Consider the following 17,757-nt stretch of genomic DNA (forward strand, 5'->3'; position numbering starts at 1 on the left):
TGGCTCAGTGGTTAGGAGCACTGGCTGCTTTTGCAAAAGGATCCAGGTTTACTCCACAGTACCCTCGCTGCAGCTCACAACTGCCTGTCTGTAACTCCAGTTCCAGGAGATCTGCTGCACCTGCAGGCTCCTGTACATACTTGGTACACATACATGCAGACAAAATACTCATGCAAATCAAATAAAAATAAATTTTAAAAGAAAACTGTGGAAATTTTGGCAGCAGCTCCCGTGAGCACCGCATGTTTCCACGCTGTTCCTTCGGTGTGCACGTGTTCTTGAGCGTGTGTACCAGTCAGCCGTGCAGCCAGACCTGACTGCATTACTGCATGTGTTGTAGATAAAGTGCTGCCCTGCAGGCTCGCGGGAGCCTCTCTGTTCCTTACACGGACCAGAAGTAAAGCCCCTAACGCTCCACCTGTTGAAACCCACTAGTTGTTCGCCCCCAAACTGAGAAGAGTTCAAGCAGGAGTTGGGATGTGGTGGGCTTCCCGTCTGTCCTCAGGAAGTCTCTAGGCAAGGTCAGGGCTGGTAAAGTCTCCAGGACCAGCCCTTCCGATCAGGCCTACTCACACTTTACTCAGAGGGCACTGCAGGCTCCAGGTGATTTCCTCTGATCCTCTTGGCTTTCCCACACTGCCAGAGCTCCCTTCCTGACTGCCCTTGCTCCAGGTGTACTGAAGCAGAGACTCCTGGGGGCCCCACCCCTCTCCTGTGGTTCTACAGCCAGGAAGAAGCCGCTGCACGCCCGTCTGCCCCCCTATCAGCCATGCAAGCCCCAACAGACCTCCTTCCTTTCGGGGCCAGATGCCGTGGATTGCTAAGTGAGGTGTGGCTGGCCTCTCCTTTCCCAGCTGGGATTCATCTTGAAATTACACGCTGCAGAAAATGGCCTGTCCTAAACCCAGCACTCCCTACCTTCCGTCTCTCGTTTTTACCCTTGCCCCTTGCAATGTGACCTCCTGTGTGGTTTCTGAGTTTTGGAAGGATTTCGCTAATTTATTTTTTTGTTTGTTTCCTTTTTTTCTTTTTGTGGTCCTGGCTGTCCTGGAGCTAGCGCTATAGACCAGGCTGGCCTGCGACTCACAGACATCCTCCTGCCTCTGCCTCTCAAGTGCTGGGATTTAAGAAGTGCCCACAGTGACCATCTGGATTCCTAAATTTTGAGCTGGGTAGTTTCTCCCACACCATAAGGTATCAGGCTTCCTCCGGCCTCCAGGGTAATGAATCTCCTTCCTGCCAATACCTGATGTCCAGTTAGCATCAAGTCCCACCGCTCTGAGTTCTCAGGTGTGTTTCCTGTTCCTCTGCTTCTCGGCTGTCGGTGGCCTGGGCTTGACAGTGCTTTGTGCCTGATGGCTGAGACTTAGTTTCCCGCTCTCGGCCTGGCAGTTCTCTTCACCTTGTAGCTCCAGCCTCTTCCAGGCCCCAGAGCTACCAGCTTAAAGCCCAGAGACCCTGTCCTTACAGTAGCCTTGAAGGAAAAGTGTGCTATAGCCCCGCCCCCAAGGGCTGGGTGTGGGTCATTGGTCTAAGGTAGCACCTGTACTGCTCTGGGGGTCAGGAAGAGGGCCACCCTTGGCACATTCTAAGAAACAACAAAGCCCTGCCTCCCTGTCAAGTCTGGGTGGTACTTGGAATAGTCAGGTAAGAAAACTCTCCCCATTGGAAATGGCTTTTGACCAGACTTTGACTTCACATTCAAGCCAGGCTGGTTCCGACAGGTTTTGTGTGGTAGTGCATACATTGCCATGTGGATCCTTACATTACAGCTTTGTTTTGATTGGGTTTTTCAGTAGAGAAAGAAGCCATTTCCTTCCCTGCTTTTTCTTCAGACTGCAAGGCCAAGCTGGGGCTGGCTTAATTTGTTCTGGCAGACTCTATTTAACCCTTCCTGTGGAAGCCTCCTCTGGCTCTGGTTGGTGAGTTGAGCCTTCCTGTCTGCGCTGTCTGGGAATGAAGGCAACTCCAGTACGTCCACAATGGCCCCGCCAACTTCCGCCCATTTTCCTGCTAAGTGTGCTTTTTCCATCCCTGACTGGGCCATGTGCCCATGCAAGCCCCCTGTTCTGGGCGTTTCTCCAGACATGCTGTGTGGGAGCCGGCCTCTGGACCACCACGTGGGTTATGCTCCCACACGGCATGGACTGTTGTGACTTCATAAGTCGCCAGGCTGTCCTCTGCATAACCCATTCGTGGCCCTTGGGAGATGTTTGGTGGGGGGGGCTGTTCAGGGAAGAGTAGGGAGAGGATTGAGACAAGGCCTCTTGCAGCTCAGATTGGCCTTGAATTCCTGGTTCTCTTGCCTCTGCCTCCCAAGTGTGATTACAGGTGTGTGCCCCACACAGACAGAGAGTCCTGCCTGTGGCCATTGTGATGCCCTCGGGAAGGTTCCTGAGGTGGTGTATCGAGCAGTGTGAGCTTGTCGTTCAGAACCTGCTTTGCTGGGCTAATAAGATCATTCATTAAAGGACTTAACATAAAACCTAAAATTGTTCCCTGGGATGAAATTTTCTTATTTCAGCCTCAGTGCTTAGCCCATTGTCTGACATAATAAATCTTCCACAAATTATTTATAGAATGCGTAAGTGAGCTAACTGTCAGCAATTGTCTTGTTTGTGGATTTGGTCTTTATTTGTATGTTTATCTTGAGGCAGGATTTTGCTAGTTACTTATACTGGCCTCACTCCTGAGCAAGTGACCAGCCACACCCAGCTTAATTGTGCCTTTTCCCCCTTTTGTCTCAGGATTCGAGAGCACTCGGGTGAATGGCAAGAAAGAGGCTGCAGGGCTGGGTATGGAGGTGCAGGCCGGCACCTCGACACTCCAGAGATGTGAGGCAGGACCGTCCACAGGTTCAGAGGCTCTGGGCTACATAGGCAGGACCCTGTCTCAAGACAGGCAGAATGGGTGTAGAGCAAAGTTCCACTTTGCTGCATCTTCTAGATCAGAGAGGGCAAAGAGCAGGCTGTCTGTAGAAAGGGGAGGAGGAAGGCCAGGTGGTGGTGGCTCACACACACCTTTAATCCCAGCACTCGGGAGGCAGAGGCAGGCGGATCTCTGTGAGTTCGAGGCCAGCCTGGTCTATAAGAGTGAGTTCCAGGACATTGAGGCTACACATAGTAACCCTGTCTCAAAAAAGTCAAGGGGGGGGGGGGAGGGCTACGGTGAAGATTCTGGGAGATTTTGGTTTTGTGTGGTCAGCCTAGACTGGCAATTCAACTGCCTCTGGCTCTTCAGTACTGAGATTATAGGTGTGCGCCACCACACCTGGCTTTAAGAATTAAATCCTCTTTTGTTGTTTTGAGTAAACTCTGCTCAATGCATAAGATGGCCTATTAGGACTTGGTAACTTCAAGGACTGTCACAGTCTGTGAGGGTAAGGGTGTAGATGCTACTTCTTTGGTCTTTCTCCCCGGGTGCCAGGTTACACTGTCCGGCCGGAACATCTAGTGTGCAGTACGCTTGCCCTGCACCTTGCACGCTGCCCTGTGCCCTGCCTGGAGTGCCTCCTCTACGCCTAATGCTCCCGAGGCCGGGAAGAAAGCATGGCATGTTAGCTGGTAGAGTCCAGCGCCGTAGGCTGTGCTGTGATTTGGGTTGTCACCGGAGTGATGCCTCGTGGGACTGCTTCTCAGAAGGGCTGATGGAGGCCGTCCCCCAGAACCTGCTGCTCCTCACCGCCTAACTCCTGTCTGCTCACCTGGCAGCGTCTCCTGCTCCATGGTTCTTCCTCCCTCTGCCTGTCTGCTCTGTCCGAGACCAGACTGGTAATCTCTGCATGGGAGCCACATTCCAGGGTCTGTAATTGATTGCTGTGACAGCAAGGCTTCTATCACTGACCTGCAAGTGTCAATCACAATTATTGGGGGGAGAAAACAGCCCTGTGGCTGTGGAGACATTAGCCTCAGGTGAAGGTGCAGAGAGAGGAAGGGAGAGTACAGAGGGGCCCTCACCTCAGAATGGCTGGTCGGTCTCTCCCTCCCGCTCCCTGTATGTCTGTTTGAGACAGGGTCTCACTATCTCTCTGTAATCCTGACTGATCTCGAACCCACAGATACCCACCTGCCTCTGCCTCCCAGGTGCTGGGAGTGTCCCACCACTCTTTGTTGAGACTCTGGACTGCCTACCTGCTTGCCTCAGACTCCTGGGTGTGTACTACCACATGGGCTCTTGTTTTTGTTTTGATTTGAGGCAAGGATGTTGTTAGGTAGCCCAAGCTGACCCTACAATTTGAAGCCGACCTGCCTCAGCCTCCTGAGTGCTGGGATCACATGCCTGTGCTACCGTGCCTCCACACGCTCAGTGTGTGAGCCCTGGTCATCTCTTCCCTCCTTGAGCTTCGCTTGGAAAGCTGTGGGCTTGGCTTTTACTGTGTAGTCCTTGTTTCTTCGCTGGATTCAGCCTGGGTAAAAAAGTCAACTCCACAGCCGCTCTCCCTTTCTAAGGGTTGCTATCCTCATTCCACCCCCCTCCACTGAGCGAGCCCTGAGGCTCTGCCAGGTTCCAGGTCCCCCAGCTGATACAGACAACCGTCTGGTGACTAGCTCACAGTCTAAGTTAACTTTAGCTAATTGTAAGCTAGGGGGAGAGAGCTATACAGCTCTAACAAGGATTCCCTGGGCATTTGGAAACACTGCTCTAGGGGAAGGAAAGGAGAACAGAGGAGTCTTGTGTCCTGTGTTCTCACAACTCCCCTTCCCCTCCTGGCCCTTTTGAAGGTTGGTAAGTCTCTCCTAGGGAAGATTTGTAGCGCTGGGGGTCGGGGTGTACCCTGTTTGCAGTTTGATGTTTCCCTGACTTCCTCTCTTGTACTTCAGTGCTATCATAGTTCAGCATCATCATAGTTCCCGGATGCTGGTTCAAATTCCCATAGAGCTCTTAGCATCTGCCGAGGCTGGTGGGAGGCTGTCTCTGGACCATTGCTTTGGTGTGACGCCCATCCCTCCCCAGTTCTGCCCACCCCACCCCCAGTGGCCAGGGCTCTTACGGGTCATTGCACAGTGACATGGGAGTCGTCGTACTAAACTTACCTCAAGGATGAGCTGTTGTAAATTGTTCTGACTTTGGAGCAGTGCAGGGTGGGGGATTTGACTGCTTACTTGTCTTTGCAGTGCTGGACCAAACTCCAGTTTGTGTATGCTAGGCAAGCGCTCTGCCACTGAACTTTTAGAGCCCCATCTTCACTGGTCCCCTATCCCACTTCGCTTTCCTTCATGCCGTGGATGTCCATCAGAGAACACGTGATGCAGTAACTCCGAGCTCCTCGCTGAGTAGAGAGATGAATTTATTTATTTGTTTGTTTGTTTGTTTGTTTGTTTATTATGTATACAATGTTCTTTCTGCGTGTATGTCTGAAGGCCAGAAGAGGGCACCAGACCTCATTACAGATGGTTGTGAGCCACCATGTGGTTGCTGGGAATTGAACTCAGGACCTTTGGAAGAGCAGGCAGTGCTCTTAACCGCTGAGCCATCTCTCCAGCCCCTTATTTATTTATTTATTTATTTATTTTTAATTTATTTTTTTATTTTTTATTTTTTTGCTTTTTCGAGACAGGGTTTCTCTGTGGTTTTGGAGCCTGTCCTGGAACTAGCTCTTGTAGACCAGGCTGGTCTCGAACTCACAGAGATCCGCCTGCCTCTGCCTCCCAAGTGCTGGGATTAAAGGTGTACGCCACCACCGCCCGGCTGAGAGATGAATTTAAAAAGGCTGAGGCTCCAAGCCGTAGATCACAGGACCAAGAGAGGGAAAATCTGCTCCTGCCTATGAGTTTCCTTTGTAACAGCATCGTGTCTTTTCTCCCAGAGACAGGACTGAGCAAGCTCAGCTGGGCTAGCCAGACCCTTTAAAAGATGTGACCCACTTCTTGACACTCTGGGACAGATACCGTATTAGCAGTCTAGTGACTCTGGAGATTCCCCTGTGTCGGCCTGTCTGCAGGGGAAGGCGGGAGCTCCAGCTGGTGTTGTCCTACAGACAGCACCCAGGACTCTGTCTCCTAGTGGAAAAACACAGGGAATTTTAGTCCCGCGCCCGCTCACTGAAATGCTCCTTAATGTTGAGTCCTCCGTTGCTGCTACAAAGGAGCTGTTGTTGGTCCCAGAGATGTTGGCACTGTCTGAACAGCAGTTGATTTATGACTCCAACCTGAACTTGATGTGGCAGCCCTCCAGGCCTGCCTCCCAGCCCTGCTTTGCCCACCTGATTGGCAGAAGGTGGATGGTGAGGGAGACAAGTTGCTAGGCAGCCTGGCTTCAACCTTGTTGAGACTGCCCTTGCAATTTTAATGAATAGTCTCGGTGTTCGGAGAAAAGGGGATTGGGGTCTGTCTCAGAATCCGAGAAGAGGGTAGAGGGTCTGATTTTGTCACAGGGCCATGGCTGGCTTGGAGGTTGTTTGAACCCTTTAGACCACTTCCCTTCCTTCCTTGGTGCCCAGGCCCAGCTCTACCTCTGCTCACACGTGTAGGTCCTGTTGCAGAACCGTTACTGTCCTACCTCCTCTCTCACCAGGAAGGAACGGAAACCAGATCTGAGACCTTCCGTGAACTTCTCCTCTGCCATTTTGATCACTAACCTTGTTACATTGAAGATCCCTGATCTTACTGAGTTCAAGGACATTTGGGTCAGCAGAGGCAAGAGTTAGGCCTTCCTGCTCTGCCATAAACCTGTAGCCAGCTGTCACCCTCCCAGCCGTGGTTTGGTTAGGCGAAGCAGTGAACTAAGACTTTTGTTTTCAGTGTAAAATTATGTATGTATGTATGTATTTCTTTGGACAGAATATAAAACCAACATAAGAAGTGAGTCAAGGAGAGCCAGAGACTTCAAGCCAGGGTTTTTGGGAACCTCATTTAGTCACTAAAGGGGGCTTTGAGTGGCCCCTTAGTGCTCATAATAAAGTCTGCCCTGTTCGTTTGGAGTGATACTTAAAAAAACAAAAACAAAACTCCCAGGAGCAACTGTTCTCCGGAGTTAGGTGACTCAGAGGGTTCGTCCTTAGTGGTGTCTTCAGATAACCTCTCCCAACCCAGGGGGAGCCAGGGGCAGGGAACAAGTCACACAGGTGGCAGGGCCATGGTCACTGCTATGGCTCTCAGCAACATGGCTCAGTGCTGGTCCCTCCTGGGGGTCATGGAGCTCTCAGCTGCTGTGATGGGGGAGAAGTGGTCAGAGCCCTGGGGTTCCAGGAGTCTTGAAACACTGCTCACCGTTCGCATGCTGGCAGCACTTACCCCCTTCAGTGTCCACGAGAAGCCCGGGTGTTTTGGTGATGAGAGTGGCAATGGCCCGGGAGCCCAGCCTTACCGCTGTGTGCTTCTTTGTCTCCACAGGATAATACAGAAGCAGAGAAGCGGGATCCCCAGGAATTAGTGGGTGAGTACCCTGGGGGCATGCACACTTCTGAGCCTCTGTATGTGCGTGTGTGTGTCATGCTGTAAGCAAGAGTACCCTGGGGGCATGCACACTTCTGAGCCTCTGTGTGTGCATGTGTGTCACTGTAAGCAGGAGTGCCCTGGGGGTGTACACGCTTCTGAGCCCGTGTGTGTGTGTGTGTGTGTGTGTGTGTGTGTGTTCGTGTGTGTTCGTGTGTGTCCCGCTGTAAGCAAGGGTACCCTGGGGGCGTGCACACTTCTGAGCCCGTGTGTGTATTCGTGTGTGTTCTGCTGTAAGCAGGGATACCCTGAGGGCGTGCACACTTCTGAGCCCTTGCCCTGCTGTAAGCAGTTTCCCTGCATCCTTGTTCCCAAGGCCTTGGGCATTTCCTGGGGTGCCTGGGTGAGACCTCCAGGCAACATTCTTTGGAATGGCATTCTGGGTGTGTTTTTCTGGGCTCTAGTGGGTTGCCAGGGGAGTTCAGAGTCCCGCACAGCTGGGAGCTCATCTTGGTCCTCGCTTCTTCCACTTGTGCCCTGAACCTGACCTCTCTGTCTTTGTACCCTTTGTCCCCACTGCCATATTCATGTTGCTCGGGGAGTCAGCGTGGGGCCTCTGCAGGCCCTTCACCTCGTCCCCAGGCAGGAACATGGCTCACAGCCTTGGCATATGTGGCCCTTGGTAACATTGGAGAGCAGAATGACTTGTGGAAACCACAGTCCCTCCGTTCCCTCTGCCAGCCCCTGCATCCTAAACCTTTTAGAAAGCCGTTCCGCTCCTCCGTTTGGCCATGGACTTGGGGAAAGAGCTGTCCTTCTGCACCAGCATCACTGCTCCATGGCCACTGCACTCCTGCTCTCTGGTTCTGTTCCCAGTGGACACCTGCAGAGCCCACCCCTGCATCTCTGCACCTGCAGAGCCCACCCCTGCATCTCTGCACCGGCATTCAGGGCTTGTGCTTTCCAGCCCTGAGGTTCAAAGCACAGAAAATTGGCTTGAAAGTGTTCCTCCAGGGTTCCGCCCACCTCCCTTTCCCACGAAGTACCATTTGTTGTGGGTTGTTGAGAAGTGACTGGTTTTCCATAACTAAGTGCTAGGAATTATTCATTCTGTTTTTCTTCTGACCCATTGGGCAAGAACATAATTACTCGGCCTTAATCCCTGGGTTCTCCCATTTATGGTTTAAGTCCTATTTTAAAAAGTTAGGGGCTGGAAAGATGGCTCAGTGGTTAAGAATTCTCACTTGCTGTTTTGATAGAGGACCCAGGTTCTTTTCCCAGCATTCATGTCAAGTGGGTCACAAGTTCCTATAACTGCAGGCTCAGGGAGTCCAGTGTCCTGTTCTGCCCTCAGCAGGTGCTTGAGCACATTAGGTTCTCAGACACATACATCTGTGTAAATTAGAAATTAGGGTTTTCTTTATTTTATGGGTTTTCTTTATTTTATTTTTTTTAAGATTTAATTATTATGTAATCAGTGTTCTGTTTGTCCGTATGCCTGAATGCCAGAAGAGGGCACCAGATCTCATTGTAAACAGTTATGAGCCTCCATGTGGTTGCTGGGAATTGAACTCTGGACCTCTGGAAGAACAACCAGTGCCCTTAACCTCTGAGCCATCTCTCCAGCCCGAACTATGTTTTTCTTAAACCTTAGAATTTGTTCTTTAGGCCGGGCAGTGGTGGCGCATGCCTTTAATCCCAGCACTTGAGAGGCAGAGGCAGGCGGATCTCTGTGAGTTCGAGACCAGCCTGGTCTACAAGAGCTAGTTCCAGGACAGGCTCCAAAGCCACAACGAAACCCTGTCTCGAAAAACAAAAACAAAAAAAAAAAAGAGTTTGTTCTTTAGAAAATGACACGTGTCACCAAGTGGTGGTGGCACACACCTTTAATCCTGGCACTTGGGAGGCAGGGACAGGTGGATCTCTGAGTTCAAGGCCAGCCTGGTCTACTGAGTGAATTCCAGCACAGCTTTCACAGAGAAACCCTGTCTGGAAAAAGGAGGGAGGGAGGGAGAGAGAAAGAGAGAGCGCGCGAGAGAGAGAATGGTATTTGAGATATGACAACTTAAAGGGCAGAGGAGGCAAGCAAGGTACATATCTAACTGGGAGCCAGTGGCCTACAAGACCAGGCGATGTAGGAGCTGTAGCCTCTTCTGTCTGGGTCCCACTTCAGTCCGCTGTTCACTACTGAGAAACTTCAAGGCTTGGGCTCCGAGGAAAACCTGGCCATGAACCGCTCATCTGAGCAGCGTCAGAGAGTGGGATGTGTGGGCACCAGCTGGGCCTCTTCCGCAGCCAGCGTGGCTCTTTCTCTGGCTTTGTTTTGACTTTAGATTCATGTAGGTAGTACAGACTGGCCTCAGCAACTATATGGCCCATGCTGACTTTGGACTGACTGGTCCTCTGCCTTAGCCTCCAACCAGCCTCTGTGCGTGTTTGAAACAGCTTTATTGAGGTGCAGTTCATGGAGTAAGAGTTGTGAGTTCAAGGGTGCATTGGTGGATTTTGATAAGTGTGTAATTGTGCTAGCCCGACCAACCATCAGTTATACCCTTCTTATGGTCCTCAGTGTTAACTCCCCTGTGCAGGAGAGTAAATCTCAAGAAGTGGTCTTGATGGGCAGTCAGCCCTGTTTTGACAGTTTTATGTAAATTAGGGCCCATTGGCACTTGGGCTGGATCCCTCTGTTATGAGAGGATGCTGAGCAGAGCTGCTCTCCACCACTGGGCAGCACGGCCTTCTCTCTGCCTCACTGAAATGAGGCGAATCACCCCAAGCTGAGCATGTGGTGCAGATCCGGATTCTGCCTGGCTTTCCGTCTGGACACACCGCATCCGCACTGAGGACGCACCGCATCCACACTGAGGACGCACCGCATCCGCACTGAGGACACACCGCATCCGCACTGAGGACACACTGGACACACTGCATCCACATGAGGACACACTGCATCCGCACTGAGGACACACTGGACACACCGCATCCACACTGAGGACACACTGCATCCTCACTGAGGACACACTGGACACACTGCATCCACATGAGGACACACCGCATCCACACTGAGGACGCACCGCATCCGCACTGAGGACGCACCGCATCCGCACTGAGGACGCACCGCATCCACACTGAGGACGCACCGCATCCACACTGAGGACACACTGCATCCACATGAGGAGCACAGCCGTTCTGTTCATTTGTCTGTTTCGGCTAAGGAGCCTCTCACTGTAGCAGACATAGCTTCTTATTTGCTCCCTTGTGGGGACATCGTCCCTCTTTCATCGGCATAGGTGTGGTGCTATTTTCTCTTTGAGGGGTAGGTGGCAGAGTGGCTTCTGATTGTCATGCGATGTTTGCTGCCCCCTCTGTCTAAACTCAGCTCTTTTAATTGAATCCTGGGTGTTGGATGTGTAGCTCCCACCTCTGAAAGAACAAGCAAAGAGCCAAGAAGCCAACTCATGGTCTCTCCAGTACCACAGCTCCCGACAGCTGCCGGCCTGGCCTGGAACAGTGCTGATGGGGGGGGGTCCTAGTTACTCAGGTACTTACTGCCCATTGAGTACCCTGCAGGTGTCCTGAATCCCAGGGACCAGCTGCTGCTCGGAACCTTCTTGGTGGCCATGGATACTGCAGATGTTTTACGGCCGCTGCTCTGAACCTACCTGGTGGCCATGGATACTGCAGATGTTTTCTGACAAAGGCATTTACAGTCTGACTCATGCTGACAGCAAGCTTCTCAGATATTAAGTCCAACCTTCCTGGCATAGCCGAGCAGCAGCTAGGGCAGAGACACTGCCCTCAAGTGTCTGTGGACATATTTATTAGCAGATTTCCTGAGAAAGTGGTTTGGGGCTCTGGCTACTCTGAGACATGCAGGGCAGCTATCGTCCTAGAACTTAGAAACGAGTCACTGAAGTCATCTTCAGTCTGTGCAGCAAACTTTTATTCTGTGTCCAGAACCTGTCCCTTTCTTGTCATTTACTCTCTTGTTTCTCCCCCTGCTCCTGAGGGGCTCTTCTCTTGTTCTACCACCTACCGCACACTGCAGAGGGTGGGGGGTTGCTACAGTAACAGTGCCACACCCTGTTTTTCTAAAAAGCTTTCCTGGCAAATGCCAAAGGGCACTCTTTGTCTCTGTCACGTGCACATATACCCTTTCCAGCCCCGGCGCCTGCCAAGGCCTTCTTGCTTTTGTTACTAACGCTCACCAAATGCCATGGCCAGCTCTTTCCAGCTGCTGCCACTCTCAGCTAGCCCCTGTGGTCTGAGCTCAGACCTAGAACTTTTGCTTAGCCCAAGGCAGGGAAGAAGGAAGAAATCAAGGTTTGACTGGAACGCCTGCCAGAGCTGGGTGGTGCCCCACCCGAGGGCCAGTCAGGAGATTGCGGATGACAAGCGAGTAGTCCCCTTTGTGGAGACTGCTCCTGAGCCCACAGCAGGACCTTTGGTCTCTGTCACCAGCCTGTGCTGAGGGTGTGTCTAGTTAACCCCGCTGGCGGTGCTGAAACTCAGCCCTGCGCTTGCATGCTAAGACTGCCATGGGCCTGACCCCTGGTCTCTGTAGTCTGCAGAGGCACCGAGCTGCAGTGGCTGAAGTAGCAGTCATTAGTGTTTGGGACCTCTGAGGCCCTGTCTTACTCAGCACTGCGTTTGTCACAGTGATGGCAAACTGAGCAGAGCGCACAGCACCTTATCAGAAGAAAACATTAACCTACTCTGGCTGCATGGATCAGCAGGCTGAAGCAGGAGAGTCGCTGAAGCCTGGACTGGGGCCAGCCTGGGCCCCAATGAGTGCTTCCCCCACACACACACCTTTTTTATCCCTTGAGGTCTGGGATTATTTTAAAATCATAGCTAGAGAGGAGAGGCTCAGTAGCTGACCCACTCTGCTTAAACAGGGCCTGAGTTTGGGTCCCAGCACCCATATCCAGGGGCTCACAACCCCCATACTCCACCTCCGGGGATCTGATACCCTCTCTAGACTCTGAGGACACTTACTGCACTCACACATGAAAGAACCCACACATAGACATACATAGAATTTTTTAAATTAAAAATTTTAAATAAATAAATCTAGCCTTGGGACGAAGGGACCAGGAAAGCTGTGCTGCTGTAGCCCCTCAACCCAGGCATGCGTCAGCCCTAGAGAGCTGCTCCGAGAAAGAGCTTAGGTAAAGCCTCTCACACAGTAGGTCTCCAGCAAGTACTTTGCTGCCTGCTGTTGGTGGTGGGTCTTGGTCTCTCCCTTCCTCCTGCCCCACCCTAGGCTGTTTGTTCCTTCGTTGTATGGTCCTTTTCATGAGTGAACGTCAGAAGAGCACAACAGACCCTTTCACAAATAGTCCATTGTCTGTGTGCTCCAGAGCGGGACTCTGGGGGCCTGGGGTAGCCAGAGGCTACGGGAAGGCAACAAGGAGAAGAGCCAAGGCTTGGGTGGACCGTGGCCATTCCCTGAGCAAATTGCCCTTGAGAGTTGGGGTTCTTCATGTCAGAATCAGGCCTTTTGTTCAGGCCCTTTTATGCACAAGCTGTTTGGGACCCCAAACCTTGAGAACCCTGAACACAGTTCCCATAGCAGGACAGCCCCAGACCAGAAGGATAGGGCCAAGGAGCTGTGACTTCCAGAGGCCTGTGGGAGGTTAGACCTGGCTTGTACTTGAAGCTGACTTGTGTCTCCTCCAGCCCTGGGTTCAGTGTCTTCCACATTGGCAATTTGAGATTATGCCTAGCCAGGCAGAATTTACAGTATAGAAAACTGGCCTGTGCTTCGGATTGTGGCTCCTCCCTCTCCCTCCCCCAGCACTTCCCTGACATGCTCTTTCCTGGAGCTTTGTAGTGTGTTGTTTACATCTGTCCCTCTACCTCAACCCTCTTCTCCCAGGTTGACACATGACAGGCTTCTGACCATTTGATCTCAGCTCAGGTAACACTCTCCAAGTTGCCCTGAGCAGCCTGCTCCCCGTTCTCACAGCCTGCTCCCCTCTGGAGTTGGCTCGCGCTTGTGCTCTGTAGCCCCAGAGTTCCCCCTCTGTTCTCTCAACAGCCTCCTTCTCCGAAAGGGTCCGAAACATGTCACCTGATGAAATCAAGATCCCTCCAGAGCCGCCTGGCAGGTGCTCAAATCACTTACAAGTAAGCGAGGGTCTGACTGCCGTGTGGGTGAGAATGCCTGGGTTACATTGTCTGGGGGGCCATGACAGGAAAAAGGGACCAAGTCAAACTGCAAGGTGGGCAGGAGCCTGCAGTCTTGGATCTCAGGAATTAGCGCCCAGTGCCACACCTGCCATGTGCTACCTCATGGGTCCCTAGTCTGTCCTCACTGAGATCCTAAGTCTACCTCAACGAGATCGGGTGAGTCTTCTCTACAGCCTCACTGAGCCAGGGGGCTTCTCAGAGGGAAATGTGCCAAGAAACTGAGGACCCATCAATGTAAAATAAATTCCAGAAGTGTAAGGTGCAGCGTTTAATACGTAGTTTAATGCATGGTTTCTGTCTTCGTGTTCCTGTTACCCACAGACCAAGGCTTTAAATACCTAAGGAACAGAGCCGTTTATCTTTACAGTTGACCATGGGAAACAGGAGCTCAGCACAGCTGAGACTTCACCCACATGGTTTTCCTCCTTGTCCCTCTGTAAGTTCCCCTGTGATGGGACCTTTCAATTAACAATAGGATAAGTGCCGGGAGCTATATAACTGTGGACCTTTTCCACCTGCCCTGCCTTTGATCCTACTTCGGGGTGCCCCCGGCTATCCCACAAGCCCATGGCACCACCCAAACGGATGGATGACTAATGGGTCCTAGAGCTAAGGAATGCAGGAGGCCTGGAGAGGGCCAAAGTCAGGACTCGGGCATAGCACAGACTTCTTCCTTTCCCAGCAGTCTCCTCCCTCGGCTGAGTTGTCTGCCTCCCTCCCCATCACCCGCAGGATGCCGTCACCCTCCGTGCCAAACAAGTTCAAGCCTGTAAGGACAATTCCACAGGCCTGCCAAGCAGAAACAACCAGCCACTCAGAGCTCTTAAGTTTTGAATATTTCTTCTCTTTTGATCCTCCTGGGGGTAGGGACTGTGGCATTTAAGCAGACAGCAGAACTTCTGGTGGTCTTGGAGCCCCTAACAAGGCAGCTGTGCGGCAGGGCTCACCTGGGGCTGCTGAGCCTCCTGTGTCAGGCCTCCCTGCAGTGCCCTGATAGAACACCTAGGAAAACAGCTTCCTGCTCCCTGGTAATGGCATGCTTTATAGACCGCAGGCTTCCTCGTGCTTTTTGGCAAAAAGAAGTGCAACTTTGATCCTCTGAACAGCGGGGTGGGCTCCTCTTCTAAAAAATGCCCAGGGCAACTGTCTAGGACCTCTAACCCCTCCCACCTCTGCCCAGCAAAGTGCTCCCTAAATCTTCTGTTTCTGGAAAATCTGTGTGTGTCACTGCCACGAGGTGGACCCATACTCTGGCCCACCACTCTCTCAGAGGAGGCTCTGCCCTGAGGGCCCACGGCCTCAACACTGATGCCCTCGCTTTAAGGATTTCTATCGCTGTGATTTAAAAACTATACCTAAGCCAGGTGGTGGCGGTGCACGCCTTTAGTCCAGCATGTAGTAGGCAGAGGCAGGTGGACCTCTCTTTAGTTCAAAGCCAGCCTGGGCTACAGAGTAAGTTCCAGGACAGCCACAGCAGTACAAAGAAACCCTATCTCAAAAAAAAAATTAAAAAAGCAAAAACAAACAAAGCAGATTTGCCTACGTGCCAGTCTTATAGAAGCTTTTTCTCATAAGATTCCCTCTTCCTAGCCGGGCGTTGGTGGCGCACGCCTTTAATCCCAGCACTCAGGAGGTAGAGGCAGGTGGATCTCTGAGTTCAAGACCAGCCTGGTCTACAGAGTGAGTTCCAGGACAGCCAGGGCTACAGAGAGAAACCCTGTCTCGAAAAACCAAAAACAAGCAAAAAAGGCATCTAAACAGTTTGAAACCAACTCCAGGATAGTCCTCATGCCTCCCTCTGAGGTGGCAGTGCTTTCCCAGGTCTCCCAACGACTTCACATGTCGGACCAGCATTCACCCTTGCTCCTCAGCTCTTAAGACTTTCCACTCCTCTGGGGATTGGGGAGCTGAAATTCACTCATGGGCTTGGGTCGTGGCTTCGGACTTGACCTTTCTTTTCTACTCTCTCCTGACCATCGAGAATGGGTCAGGAAAAATCAGTGGATCTGGGCTTGCCTCTGCGACAGACTGGATTGTGGGGGGCAGGCTCCTGTCATGTTGGCCTTCTGTCACCTTCCCAGGACAAGATCCAGAAGCTTTACGAGAGGAAGATAAAGGAGGGGATGGATATGAACTACATCATTCAGAGGAAGAAGGAGTTCCGGAACCCCAGGTGAGCGCCTGCAAGCCTGTAGGTGATGGTGCAAGGTGGGGACCAGGAGCACCTTAAGAAGCTGTTGAGGAGAGGTCCAACTTTGTTCCCATCTGAGCCCAAAGTGGCTTCCCCCAGACTTCATTTATACTAGATGCCCACTAGACGCATCAGAAGTTTATAAATAGAACCCAGGGTGTGAGCCACTCTGCAATGATACCTGAGAGGCCTCCTGGGTTCTGGTCACCAACCTGGTCCTCAAAGAAGACATTCACTAGAGGTTCTTCCAACTCAAAAAACTTGGTTTTACTTCTTGGTAAAACGTCTTAGGAGCAGCCGGGCGGTGGTGGCGCACGCCTTTAATCCCAATACTCAGGAGGCAGAGGCAGGTGTATCTCTGTGAGTTCGAGGCCAGCCTGGTCTACAAGAGCTAGTTCCAGGACAGGCTCCAAAACCACAGAGAAACCCTGTCTCAAAAAAAAACAAAAAATAAAAACGTCTTAGGAGCAAAGCTATGTCTGAGTCTGTTGTTTGGGGGTCTTTGAGATAGGGTCTCACTGTGTAGCCCTAGCTGGCCTCAAACTCACAGAATCTGCCTGCCTCTGCCTCCCAAGTGTTGGGATTAGAGTGCTATCCATAAAAGTTGCCCCACTGTGCCTGGCTACATCTGTGTCTTATTCTTTCAAATGTTCAAGCAAGTAAAACACCCAAGAAAGGACATAGTGTGTAATAATGGAGACCTACGCTAGGCATTGTGTAGGTCTGAGTTTGGAGGCCCCAACCCAGCCGTGCTAACTGAAGGCCAGAAGCATCTACGTCAGTCATAGCATGCCATTGTTGTCTTGACCCCTCATCCAGGCCCCCAGCCACGGTGCATTTGAGGAGGGTGCAGGGCCTGAAGTGACAAGAAGGCGGGCCTCCCATCAGGAGGCTGCACTAGAAGATGTGGGGTGGGTTTCAGGTTTGTCGTAGTTCCAGGAGCTGATGATGGTTCTGGTTCCACCCAGGACCCTGGGGCCAATACAGACACGGCTCACTGATTGTTCTGTTACCTTTCCAGCATCTATGAGAAACTGATCCAGTTCTGTGCCATTGATGAGCTGGGCACCAACTACCCAAAGGTATGTCCTACACATACGGGCTGCAGAGTGGTAGGGCTTGCTATGCTGGGTGTGACTCCCTGAAGGGCAGTGCTGGTGGTCTGCAGATGCCAGGGGCGGGCTTGGTCCTGGGTGCCAACCAGTTAGAAGCCAGGGCTAGGACTGCTGCCATCTGAGCAGGTGCTCATTCCCTGACTTCTTAAGAGTTTGCTGGTTATCTGTCTGGTGGTCAGGGTGACAGCTGAAGCCCTGTGCTTTCATGAGGGCTGGGCCAAGCCTATGAAGATCCATTTCTGGGCCCTGTGCTCTCTGGCCTTTGTGACCGCAGCTTGGCTTTCTCTTTTCAGGATATGTTTGACCCCCATGGCTGGTCTGAAGACTCCTACTATGAGGCCTTAGGTAACCTCAATTAACCCTGTTTATCTGCCCATCCACATACCCTTCCCCCTGCCCATCCAGTCCGTGACCTAGTGACCCAGATTTCAGGGTCTCTATGCCAGGCCATGTCCACAGGACAACTCCCAACTTAGCCTTGGCCAGACTGACTGTGCCCTTGCTAACCATACTTGAACATAGCCATGACAGCTGGTTGGATCAGTTGTCCCCACGCTGCTGCCACTGAATCAATGCGAGCAGAGTCGTACAGCTGGGAGCCTTTGGCAGGCAAAGTCGCTTGACCTGGCCAAAGGACAGGGGAGGCCCTGTTGAGGACACTGTTAGAGCTAAGGTTTGGTGATACATGGGAGCCAGAGTGCCCTGGACAGAGGAGGTATATGTTCTAAGGCCAATGAGCACAACACAGAACTGAGCAAATCACCATTTACAAGTCAGAGGCTTTTTTTTATTGGTGTTTTGCCTGTATGTATGTATGTATGTATGTATGTATGTATGTATGTATGTATGTATGTGTGAGGGTGTTGGATCCTGGAGTTACAGA

At 51.9% G+C, this 17,757-nt stretch overlaps 1 protein-coding gene across 2 annotated transcripts in view; it reads left to right on the plus strand.

The window, feature by feature from the left end:
• Positions 1-17,757, plus strand: part of Sap30bp (SAP30 binding protein) — a 31,829-nt gene that overhangs the window by 10,673 nt on the left and 3,399 nt on the right. For both annotated transcript variants that reach the window (XM_005350746.3, XM_013347645.1), the window contains 5 exons: positions 7,332-7,374; positions 13,417-13,505; positions 15,650-15,741; positions 16,781-16,841; positions 17,168-17,219. In XM_005350746.3, coding sequence (XP_005350803.1) covers positions 7,332-7,374; positions 13,417-13,505; positions 15,650-15,741; positions 16,781-16,841; positions 17,168-17,219 — 337 coding nt within the window. The remainder of the gene's footprint in view (positions 1-7,331; positions 7,375-13,416; positions 13,506-15,649; positions 15,742-16,780; positions 16,842-17,167; positions 17,220-17,757) is intronic.

Source organism: Microtus ochrogaster, chromosome 7 (assembly GCF_000317375.1).
Source record: "Microtus ochrogaster isolate Prairie Vole_2 chromosome 7, MicOch1.0, whole genome shotgun sequence".
Taxonomy (NCBI): domain Eukaryota; kingdom Metazoa; phylum Chordata; class Mammalia; order Rodentia; family Cricetidae; genus Microtus; species Microtus ochrogaster.